Below are 12,450 nucleotides of genomic sequence, written 5' to 3'. Positions count from 1 at the left end.
AGTTGAAATGTCCCTTGTCCTTTGGATGTCTTTCTGATGCTCATTCACATTTGTGTCAACTCGCGTGCCTTCAGAAGAAACATTAAAAGATAAAGTTATCGTCCTCCTGAAAGACGAAACTCAGTCCGACGATAACTTTCGTTTCACAGAAAAGCACATTTTTTTTAACCTTTTGTTTTTCTTTGAGCCTCTGCCTTCAGTTACTCTTGCGTCATAGTGTCAATCACATTTTCTGGCCAATGAAAACGCTGGTTATCGTGGGAGAGGCGGGACGTAGCGATCTGTAGGGCTGGAAATTGTTCTCCAGAAATCAGTTGAGGACCCGAGAGACGGACTGGAATCACCGCAGGGCCCATAATACAGGTACGTGCAATAAATACATTAATTAACGCTGGTTTTACTTGTGCATTGCCGTGACCTTGCTTTATATTTAAGTCTGTTTTATAGAAGGGCGTTGTTAAATGTTTAAACGCATTTTAGTAGTTGAATTACTACATAATATCGAAAATAACATGTGGCCGAAAAAAAAACCCACACACACACACCGCCTATGCTGTGTTACTACAGTATATTTGGACTCCGTTAGGTGTATACTATGAATGCTTGGCATAGACACGTAGTTTCTGTGAACATGCACGCTTTGATATCCTCCGTGCATCCATTTCCAGACTGAAAGTGCGTAGCTCAACAAACGGCTGGTCATCATGGCACTGGATGGTTGTGGACTCGTTTGCAAATATGTCCTTGTCATTTTCAACATCATCTTCGCGGTAAGTTTACGACACCATGCACAGTTTTTTTTTTCTTCTCCAGAATGTGACCGCCATTTGAAATGAGCCATGTATGTGGAGAGAGGGGACGGTAAAGGGCCGTGCAGCTCGTGTGTTTTCCCAGGAACCGCAGCTCCTGCGTCCCTCCGCGGCCGAGGATGGTGTACGTTAAGCCTGGTTTATGGTTCCGCGTTAAATCGACGCAGAGCCTACGCCGTAGGCGGTGCGCGTCGCCGCGTAGCTTACGCCCGTAGTCTCTGCGTTGGTGTAACGCGGAACTATAAATCAGTCTTTAGTGCACCATCCTCACCCAGCATATGTTGGTCCAACACTCCTGCCCCCACCCCTTCTATATTGCTGCAGCAACAAACCATCTATGATTTAGGTTAATGTGAGAGAAAAGTCCCCTTTTGGGCCATATCTAGCAGCTCAAATGTGACTTCTAATGTCAAACTTTGCAACACTCAGCAGATTTTATTACCTGTTTTGTAGCTGGTCGGAATGGCCTTCTTGGGATTCGGCCTGTGGCTGAGGTTCAGTTCCAACACCAGAGGAATCTTCTCGATAGAAGACCTCAACTCCAGTGCTTTTGTCATCGGTTGGTGCTTATACTGTATTTTTATGAAAAAACACGAGAAATGTGATTCGGATGTATTTCCTGGTAACAGATGTGGCTCTCTCCTTTCTCTCCAGGTGTGACTGTGCTGATACTTATGGGTTCCGTGATGCTGATTGTGGTCACGTTTGGTGACTACGGTGCGTGCAGCGAGAAAAGATGTGCCCTGCTAGTGGTGAGGCTTCTTTTTTTATAAAAGCCAACTTCCTCATGCACTATAGAAAGTATTCTTTCCTGTGTAGCGACAGTTACACACTCAATGTGCTTAAACTGTTAGATAAACAAGGTGTTTCATGTTGAGTGCTTGAATCAGCCAAACGTATGTACAACTGTAATTGTTAAAAATGAGACTGACATAATAACAGAATCAAAAAAGATGGCACATTACTCATTATTTCATTATCTTTTTTTCTTTTTCTTTGGCGTAATCACAACTCCTTTTTTATTTTTATTTCATAGCTCTGGTTAAGAGCCAAATAACTAAAGAAGCACCACTTACTGTGATGAATAAGTCACTGCTAGGCTCTCCACTGCCTCGTGAAAAGGCTTCTAAAGCATCAGATGGTCATAGATTTATTATTATTACACCTGTAAAGCTCAGCCGAGGCGTCGTAGCTTAAACACTCGGTACTGGGATGGTTCAGAGCAGCTCGACAGAGACAGGAAATAAACTTAAATCTGAGATTTTTCTTTTTTAAATTGCGGAGCACGTGCTAGTTCACTTAAACACGACTTACGCTTTATTATAAATGTTTATATTTTCATTGTTGTGTCAGAATGGCGTCAAAAAACAGTTTCACTTTTCCTGTTTCATGTCAAAAGCGGTTAAAATATAACGGCCTCAAAGGTGCGTCAGGCGGTAAAAGGCAGGCAACAAGTAGAGACTTGATTACTTATGATACACCGGGACTTTGTTCTCCTGACTTTCGTTTCTGGCTCACTGCTTTATCTGGTTTTCATTCATCGTGGCCTCCCTTTATAGGACCGTATTTACACTGTTATTGCACAACATGAATACGGAAATCTGTAATGAATTCTCAATACCTGCTCGTGAGTTTCTGTTGTCTAGGAACACAGAAGAGGGGGAGGAGGAGGAAGTAGTGAAGTGCTCTTTTTTTATTTTATTTGTTTTGTTTCAAATACGCGTGATGCCATCCAGAAATCCTTTACCCTGCCTTTAATACACTCTGTTTTGGAATCTGAAGCATCTTCTGTTAGTTTAAAAGGCAAAGCTTGTATCCTGGACGAACAAAACCTTTATAACACATTTAAAAAATATGAATTACTTTCAATTTATTTAGTTTCCATTCTGATGGGTTTATTTATGAAATAATTGAAATGTATTATGTACAATTTGTATTATGTCAGCATATCTCTTCTTGTTTTGATGCAGCTGCTGACAGCACAGGGAGAGAAACTACTTGTCTAAGTGTAGCACTTTGAGATTCATTGAACGTAAAGTGCATTACAAGTTAAATTCATTATTATTATTATTATTATTATTATTGTTGTACTACTTGTTTACTTCCTGTGCTGCTGAATGAATACCCGCTTGGTAATGGTAATGATCCTGTGCTGTCCTGCAGTTCACTGCCCTGGTGGCCATGCTGGCTCTCGGGGAGGTCATCATCGGCGTCCTGGTTTACTCCAAGAGCGATGAGGTGAGAGGCCAGCGGTCAAAGTTTGCAGTCAACCGTGAATGTGCAAGATCACAACTTTTCTGACACTAATGAGTGCGTTTGCATTTTCCTAATCAAGGTTGCGGCGAGCGTAGGGGAGTTTTACGCCAGCTTGTACACTCTGTATGTGGCCAGCGGAGACCCAGCCATCGCTGTCAGCCTCACCTTCATCCACAACGCAGTAAGAACATGAGTGCTTTTCTTTCCTTCCACTGCCATTAAAAAGGACAATTTAATTTAAATCCAATTTGTCTAGTGTGCTTGTGCTTATAGGTCTTGCATGTTGGTGAATTGAATTTTTTGTTTCCTTACTTTTTAATCGTTTTTTATTTTTGTTTAGACTGTACTGATCTTTGACCATGACAAGTGCCACTTCTCATTAGTTTTTTTTACTACATCTAGGCATTCCTTCCAGCCTTTAATTTCCTAATTCAATTCAGCAATTTCTAAAGGGAAATTGAGAGATGAGAGTTTGAGAATCCTCAAACTCACACTCAGAGAAATAAACAATTTGGTAGAAGTTGCTGTTGAGTCTTTGGATTATTTACAACAGCAGCTAATGAACGTATTCCATAACTACTTTAATGAAATAGTGCGAGTTGCTGAGAATTAAAATGTATGTTTAAAGAGCTTGTACAGAGTTTATCGGGTGAGCTTGTTATTGGAGGGACAATACCAAACAAGGGTGGCATCAGGATAAAAGAAGCAGCAACAATACCCTGAAATAATAGAGGATTTTTCTTCTTTTTTTGTGTAACATGTCAAAATACTGGATTTTTTTTTTGTTTTTGAATGCTGATCCATTGAATAAGGTTTGTAATTGTTCCTCTGTGTCCCCCTGCCTCCCCCTCCAGCTCCACTGCTGTGGGCTCACTGGGATCTCTCTGGTGGAGATGGTCCAGAACACCTGTCCCAAACCAGATGGCTTCCTGGAGAAGATAAAGATGCCGGTAAGTCAGTGCCAAGAAATAACTGTTTCAATAACGCTGGTTACGTCGTTGTTTGGCCTCATCCCTGGGGCGGATCTACAGGGAGTTGCCCCCTTAATTTTAATGCTACCCTGACTACTCTGTAGGGCTGGGTGATATGGCCTTTTATTAATATCTCGATATTTTTAGGGCATGTCACGATACACGATATATATCTCGATATTTTGCCTTAGCCTTGAATTAACACTTTGATGCAAACAATCACACCAGTATGATGATTCTATATGTCTACATTAAAACATTCTTGTTCATACTGCATTAATATATGCAAATTTTAACTAACTTTCATGCAAACAGGGGGAATAAGTCAAATTTATCAAAACTGTATTTATTAAACAGTTACTAAGCAGTGAGTGGCACAGACATAAAAAGTGTAATTTCAAAACAGAAAGTGCACGTTGCATCTCTGACTCCCGTCTGAAGAACATCTTCTAGGAACATCTTCTGGTCCCAGTTTTACCAGGTTTTACCAGGTTTTACCTGGTTTTACCAGGTTTTACTTGGTTTTACCAGGATGAGCTGCTCTGAGCAGGAGGGCCTTTAGAGCACCGTAATATTAAGACTAATTGGCGGTGTAGGGACTGCAATGTTTCATCCTCTCCTCCTTTACTTTGCATCACTTTCACTTACTTTTAGAAATATGACGTCATATAGTCTTGTTTGACTTTGTTTCGATGATAGTGATTGATTTCATGTGGCCACATTTAAGCAACAGTAGGTGACGTTTCTCAGCTGTGGAAGAGAAAGGCTCGGCGGCGCGCGGACGCGTGTCGCACTGAGCGGCTCCTCGGCTCTCCGGAGAGCCGTGCGTGTCGTGCGAGGAGAAAACATCCCCTTCCGTCTTTACTAAACCGTCCCAGTTTGCTTTGAAAAGAGTCCGTCGCGCGTAGCAACCGCGTGGATGAGCTCACGGCGCAAACAGGCCGAGTTCGGGAAAGTTAGGTGGAAGTCACCGGCGGTCCCGGAGAGCAGCGCTGACGCCAGCAGCTGGTCGTATGACGGTGCACGCACGTGACTGACCTATCTAACTGGGTGCGCTTGTTTTATGTCTCGGAGAAGGAGAGACGAGACGAGAGAGTGAGAAAAGCCTGTAATTTAATGCCCGCGGCTAAAAGCAAATGCGTGACAATGTATACTCAAATATTCACGATAGAGTCATTTTGTACATCGCACAGAGTAGAAGCCGAGATACATCGACTATACTCGATATATCGCCTAGCCCTACTACTCTGCTCAAAAGCTCCCCAATGCATTTCATGCATAAGGCATGAAATTATGTTTTTTTTTAACTATAAAAGATAATATTTGTCCCTAAAATACTTAGTTATGCCCCCCCACATGCTGCTGTGTGGATGAGAGGACGCGGCAGCAGTGGAGAGAGCGAACTGGTAAAACGTCTGTTGGTTAAATAAGCTTCCACAATTTTGTAAAATTATTTAACCAAGTATATTTTTAACCATGAACCAACCGCCGAAGGCAGTGCAGTACGTCCGTTAATCGCCTGTCAAAACAGGTTATGCCTGAATTGTTGGTGTGTCGCAGCTGGCTCTTAAGTCTCACATGAGACACTCATTTCAACAAGTTTACCCGCTCATGCCACATACGGCATTTCTCACGCTGAGAAATCATTAACTTCACCGCACAGACATCCCAACGGCCCGTCTCAGGAGTCAAAGGCAGACTACGCTGCTCACAGCTAGGGCTGCAATGATTCCTCGAGTAACTCGATTACAAAAAATGATTGAGGAATTTCCTCTGCCTCGAAGCCTTGTTTAAATAAAAAATAGATTTAAACTTCATGTTTCGCAAGGCTCCTTTTTAATGTGACACAACGTGCTAACACGCATGTGTCCCTTTATAAAGCGGAAGGAGACGGCGTTGCGCTTTTTGTAACGTGTGTGAACAGTTTAGCTGCACAGACGCCGGCCCGGTCTGGCAACAGTGAGAGCGCCAATGAGAAAACGCAGCAAAGCGAAAGTAATAAGAGGAAGAGACGGAAGATGTCGAAGGTGTGGGATTATGCACATGGTGTAAGACTCTGGTTCAGAGTCCCACAGCCAAGCATTCTGTTGAAATGTTTTGGTTCTGAATGTGAAGTTGCACAATTTAAAAGCAGTGTTTAAGAATATTTTTTATTTTTGATACTTAGAAAAAAAACTTTTTTTTTTACGTTTCGGGAAATGTTAAGTTTATAATAATTGTATTTATTTTTATTGGAAAATTTAACAAAGAGTTTACTAGTTTGCATAATATGTGAATACATGTACATTTTTCTCATAAAAGAAACCAATTAGTTGTTTTTAATCAAGTAATATGTCTTGTTTTCTATTGTATATTTATAATTGGGCTTTAATAAAGCAAAAGTAAGTTTTATCAGATTAATCGATGGAATATTTCATAGAAAAATCGATCATCAAAAAATTCAATAGCTGCTTGAGTTACCAACCTATCAGCCAATCAGAAAAGAGAATTCTTTTGTTGCCAGGTAAGAACTGAATTTCAGCCTCAAGGCTTCAGTCCTGTAAGACAACTTTTGAAAACAGAAATATTACCAGTTATTTTAGCATGAACGGGAAGAGCGACCAGGAGAAGCAAGCAGAAGAAAGGGATAGAAGTGAAGAAGAGAGAATGGAGGAGAATTCAGGAGGTTCTGATGTGGGGAGGACCACCGAGGGAGGAACAGGGAGAAACAAAGGGAGGAAGATGATGTGGTGGAAATCTGAAAATAAAGACTGACAAAATAACCAAATGGCCTTTGTGTCATTTAATGAAAACCTAGCAAGGGATCAGCATACAATCACAACAAAGTATAATTGCACACTGATGGTTTGCTCCAAGGTGTAGGTGTGTTTTATAGACAAAGTAAATGTATAATAATCTATAGGTGTGTTGCCAAATGTCAAATCAAGTCTGTAAACAGTCAAGAAAGAAATTACAATGGACAGGTGATCAGTAGTTCCTTCCTGGATTCAGATAAAGTTAAACAACAAACAAACAGCATAAGATAAGATGATTGCATTTCCAAGACTCAGACAGGGAGTTCATTCAAAGTACAAGTCTGGAATCAAAGTGCATCATATAAAGTATTACCATGTGTCCGAAATCTAGAATACATTATTTTTCTATTACCAAGACGAACAAGATGACAGTGGTGTGAAGGATGAAGACGACAGGGCATCAGGTTCAGAAAAAGGAACACATACGTGTGATTTATCCCTTATACTTATTACATAAGTGATGAAGATGAAGAGGAAACAGATGGCAGGAAGTCAGAGGAACAACACTCAGTTTCAGCTCAGCCAACTGATATGTTTCTGTTATCTATTCAAAACTCCAGTGTAGCGAGATGAGATGATACTCAATAAAATAACAGGCTTTAAGAACAATCTTCTGTTTTAAGGTTAGATGTGTGAAGCTTTTTATTTCATCTCTAATCGTATTTAACCAGTAACCACCTCCTGTGGTAGAGAAACAGCGTGAGCTGCATTTGGTATTTTTTGTCAGTTTTTTTTTTTTTCATCATTTTATTTTCAGACACATCAAAGTGCAAAGGGGATGTAAGGAAGAGTATCAGGTCCACTGAAGAAAAAAAACATAATTCTTGGTTACCATTCATGCCAATAAAGCCAATTTGAATTGACTAGAGTCAGAATTATGACTTTTTTTCCTCAAAATTGTATTTTTCTTCTTCAGTGGTCCTGGTACTCTCCCGTAGGGGTGAACAAGTGCAACCTAATTCAAAGACGTTCCCCAAAACTCTCCAAGGAGCAGCAAAAACAAGTTTACATAGACATTAGAATCTCCTCATACTGCGCTGATGTTGTCCCATGCCACCCTGTCTAGACCTCCTGCCACCCCGTTGCCCCCCATGTAAAATAGTCCAGATATGCCACTGCCTTCATCCCGATCTCCACCCTAAAATCTGATGACTCAATCCTTAAAGATGTACCTGAGGTCTGTGAAAGTTGAAGTAAGCTTGAAATGGTTTGAGAAGGGAGCAGCTACACATGCACAAATATGACCCTCATAGAAGAAACAGCAAATCATTCCCTACGTCTTTACCCATAATTCAGCTCCAGATGGATGCAAATCCACAACTACGTATTGATAATGTTATGAATTTCAGATATTTGAATGAAATTGTGCAGAATTTCATTCACATAATCCCTCTCCAAATGTTAGGCACGGGGGCGGGAGAATCATGCTTTGTGCTTGTGTTGTAGCCAGTGACGATTTCAGGCAGTTTTTCTGCTGGTTGCTAAAGTTCCTGAGAAAGGAAACTTCCATATTTGAGAGATTTTAAGTAACTTGTACTTGCTTTTATTCCCACATATGGGAACCACGCTGCTTTATTGTGGAGCGCTCACCTTTTCCGTGTTTCTGCAGAGTTGTCCCGGGACCATCTCGAGTGTGTTCGACAGCAAGGCGCCGCTGGTGATGGGAATGTTCCTGGGAACCGGAGCTCTTTTGGTAGGCAAATCTATTTACCGGGATGTTTCCTTGAAATTGTGGTTGTGAAGGAAGTTGTTCTTTTTAAATGAAGACAAATATTTAATTTATATTTTACAGAAATAACTATTTTTTTCTTATTTATATTGCATCTTGGTATTTACTAGTGCTGGGCGGTATACCGGTTCATACCGAATACCGGTGTTTATTTTTCTTATGATATGAATTTTTCATATACCGTAATACCGGTGAGTAGTGCACACAACGTTGGGAACGCCGCGCCGCGCGGCGGAACGTAGCGCCGCTGGACACTGTTTGTGAGGGGACTGTTTAGCGAGTGAACAGTGAGCAGAGCCGGCAGGGAAAAGTCAACAGTGCTGCATGTCCGCGTGTAACTTAAATCTACCATGGCCTCAGCGTTAGGGCTCGGCCAAGTGAGGCTTTATAAATATATGGGCTTTATAAATGTATTAAATATATGAGCGCGGAGTCGGCGAGGAGCTGCGCGCGGCGCCGAGCACGAGCCGGGCGCACAGTGAGTCGCGCTGTGAAGCCTGATTTATGGTTCCGCGTTAAATCGACGCGGAGCTTTCGCCGCTGGGATTTTTGAGTTATTTATGAAGAAGTTCTGAGTTCCCTCTGAGCAGTACTCGAGTTGAGGGGGGATGAGGGGTGATGTGATGGCACCCTCCCCCCTGAAATAAAAACGGTCCAAATCATCCCCCCTGTAAAACTGCCATCCCTCCTTTCCATCCCTTTTTCCCCTATTTCAACATTTAGAGTCATCACCAGAAAAATAACACCAGAAAAATAACTTATTTGACAATTTTCACCTTGAAATTTCACTTGAAATAAGTAGAAAAATCTGCCAGTGGGACAAGATTTCAAAAAATCTTGTTCCACTGGCAGATTTTTCTACTTATTTCAAGTGAAAATCTACTTGAAAACAGACTGATTTATTGCTTGTGTAGTTGAAAGAATACATGAGAACAGGACCTTGAAAAAAATAATCGCATTGTAAACGGCATCATTTTGTGAGGCCATGCTAATCTGTATTTATACTACTGTGGACATTAATGTTTTTCTACAATATTTCGTCCTCATTACAGTAAAATAGGCCATTCTAAGTCAATTTACTACAGCAATTCCTTTCAAAATCATTAGAAAATGTGGTTAACACCCTGTTGTGCATGAAAAAAAAAATACCGTGATATACCGTGAAACCGATATAATTTTGAAAAATACCGTGATATAAATTTTTGGTCATACCGCCCAGCACTAGTATTTACAATCACATGTGTGCCGGCTAGGTCAAAGTGCACCCGCATGAACAAAATTCAAATGTCTCGTGACGTCAATTCAAAAACAAATGCAAATCCTGCTCCCTTGTTTTTGAAGATGTAAGATAGATGTGTTTAATATAAATGTTTACGTCTAACCATAGCTCTGAGGGAACTTAAATGGGGATATTGGGCTGCAGTTTGTGTTTTTACTTCTGTTTACAAGTTTGTGACCATGTTCCATTCACTCTGCTTTCCTCTTTGTTTTGTTTTTCCTTTAATGGTTTTTTCTTCTCTCATTCTCTCACTCATTGCTTCCCAAAGATCTTAGCTCTGATTTGCAGCGCAATCCTTAGTGCAAAGATCCGCCAGTCCACCTCAACTCCTCAGTACATTGTCCTGACTCACACTCCTGCCCTGGCTCCACCTCAGCCACCTCAGCATGACTTTGCCTCCCACTCGTACCCCGTCCAGGACCCCGTGGTTTTCACGCCACTCTCTGTGGTCAACGTCCCTGTGCCGCAAGTTTAATGTGTTCATATGCTTCATTCCTGTGTTGCCTTTATCTTACAATACTCTGGTATAGAAAACAAATCATTTACTTATCACGATCATACATCCTCGGCATTCTTTAAAGGAGAAATTAAGTGTAAAGATGACATCCGTCCAAAGGGCTTCATTTGTTCATTCCTAAAATAAGCCACAACATTTGCTCGTCTCTCAAAAGCTCGTAAGAAAAAGGGCCATTAAAACTAATTTTGAGACTACCAGATGTTCGGACTTATCTCAGCGCTGTAACCCGGTTCTGAGCACTTTGTTACTGCGTTGCTTTGAGAGACGTCTGCACTAGTGTGACGTCACAGACCCATCTGTCTCGTCGTCTCCGCGTCTCATTATGCAGCATTCGCTGGTCCTTGGAAGTGTGAAGCTGTAACGCTGATTTCTAAGGAGCCAGATCCCTCAGAGGAAAGAAAGGGAGGGTGGAGTCGAATCTGACTCCACCCCTAAAACTAGCTGCTAAAGAAAGCTGTGCTATCAAGGGACATTGTGTCAACATTTGATAAAGGGAATTCTCTCCTTTAATGTTTGCCATCTCACGAGTGGTTAAAGCCCCCCCTCCCCCCGTCTCTCTTCACTTTCATTTTGGTCTTTTCCTCTGAAACTGCAGATTTCTCTCAAGTATCTTCATCTCCAGCTAACAGGGTTTTCTGTCCTTCACACGTCTACTTATTCCTCACTGCTCACATGGCTTATCTCCTGCACACATGCTTTTTAGGTAGCTTGCGTTTGGTAGCGGGCGCTGGGAGCGAGGCTTCTTTGACACCGACTCATTCTGCGGCTGGTTTTAACAGTGTGCGGCAACAAGGAGGTGGAAGCAGGCCGTTTGCTGCTCCGCTCCTTGTCCCATCCCTGCTCTTTACTTCCCCTCCTTCTGTGTCTGCATGACAGATTACTGCCCTGGTGTGCGCCTGCGTCCTTCTGAAACAAATCAAGAAAAACCAGCAGGAGGTCTCCACCTACTATTCAGCTGTGTACTAAGAATAGGAGGAACAGGGTTTTTGACCCTCGCCCTCCTCACAGACCATCGTTGGAGACAATAGCAGACCAGTGTTTATTTTCCTCTGTGTGCAAACTTTTGTTTGGAGTTTTAAGCCATGTTACGCTTTTTTTTTTTTTAACATTTTATTTTTTTATATAAATGCAAAAAGCATCACATCTGGAAAAATAAAGACTGTTTAATGTAAAAGCCTGGTAGGGCTCCAAATTCTGGGGAGAGGTATACTTAAATCTGAGGATGCAAACATCTTCCACACCTTTTTAACATTTCCACAAGCATTTCACACCAACCGCAAGCCATTAATACTTGGTGTGTGGCACAAGTTACAGCTTTGTTCGTCAGGTTTTGTGAATGTACTCTTGGCTGCTGCTGCATATAGACCACCGTCAAATGTGTCAAAGTTGGGGAGAGTTAAATTACAATATGAGCTTATAACTCCTTTCTGTGAAGTTGTAAAAACTCAAGACACCTTGACTTTCTTCATACCAGCCGTCATGTACATTAAGGATAAAAAGACCTTTTAATATGCTAGTTTTGGAGAAGTTGCATCTTATTTATGATGTGCACGTTAAGAAAAAAAAAAGAAAAAGCACCTTCTGAGAGATTTATAGACTTGTCAAGAGGATTGAGTTTTAAACTGCTTTATTTTATTTTTGTATTCTTTGTCACTGCTAGCTGTAAGTTATGTCTTTCTGCAACTGCTGATTTAAATGGAGAAATAGGTGTTTCATTTTACTGTCATTCCCTTATGTTTGATTTTTGTAAAGACACAGCTGAATGCCTTAAAACTGCTTTTTTTAAATTAAGTCTTTAGTCCCAACTACTGCATTGTATTAGTGTTACGTTTACAAGTTTTTAACCCAGGTAGTGGTGTGTGTGTGCATGTTTTCATAAAAGTTATAAAAACGAGTTGCAAGTGTGTAAAAGTCTTTATTTTACTGATCGCTGTCGTTGCCTGCAAAAGAAAGGAGTTTTAATTTGGAGGTTTCAAGACCAGCGTGTGACAACAGCTGTTAAACCCATCTTCATTCTTCTATTGTTCCCGAATGTTTATGAGAAACTTTCAGCACTTAGGTTTAAGATTATCCCAAGTAGGACATTTTATCATG

At 41.1% G+C, this 12,450-nt stretch overlaps 1 protein-coding gene across 2 annotated transcripts; it reads left to right on the top strand.

The window, feature by feature from the left end:
- The first annotated feature begins 313 nt into the window (after window positions 1-313).
- zgc:65811 (uncharacterized protein LOC393524 homolog) lies at window positions 314-12,250 on the top strand. Of its 2 annotated transcripts, none has more exons than XM_061711700.1 (9): window positions 314-363; window positions 669-770; window positions 1,263-1,368; window positions 1,464-1,561; window positions 2,973-3,047; window positions 3,145-3,246; window positions 3,920-4,015; window positions 8,441-8,524; window positions 11,233-12,250. In XM_061711700.1, exons 2-9 carry the CDS (start codon window positions 705-707, stop codon window positions 11,320-11,322), a joined length of 717 nt encoding a protein of 238 aa, XP_061567684.1. In that variant the 5' UTR covers window positions 314-363; window positions 669-704; the 3' UTR covers window positions 11,323-12,250. The 2 variants fall into 2 exon arrangements, with proteins under 2 accessions (XP_061567684.1, XP_061567683.1); XM_061711699.1 differs by having other exon boundaries at window positions 10,108-12,250.
- The last annotated feature ends 200 nt before the right edge of the window (window positions 12,251-12,450 follow it).

The sequence above is a fragment of the Cololabis saira genome, chromosome 21, assembly GCF_033807715.1.
Source record: "Cololabis saira isolate AMF1-May2022 chromosome 21, fColSai1.1, whole genome shotgun sequence".
NCBI lineage: Eukaryota > Metazoa > Chordata > Actinopteri > Beloniformes > Belonidae > Cololabis > Cololabis saira.
This window is presented reverse-complemented; position numbering and strand designations above follow the sequence as displayed.

What these genes read in the sequence shown, in the direction of transcription:
- zgc:65811 (XM_061711699.1), top strand. Translation starts at nt 705, where the DNA reads ATGGCACTGGATGGTTGTGGACTCGTTTGCAAATATGTCCTTGTCATT. An exon ending in TTTTCAACATCATCTTCGCG is followed by an intron (nt 771 to 1,262) that starts GTAAGTTTACGA and finishes CCTGTTTTGTAG; the next exon opens with CTGGTCGGAATGGCCTTCTT. An exon ending in AAAGATGTGCCCTGCTAGTG is followed by an intron (nt 1,562 to 2,972) that starts GTGAGGCTTCTT and finishes GCTGTCCTGCAG; the next exon opens with TTCACTGCCCTGGTGGCCAT.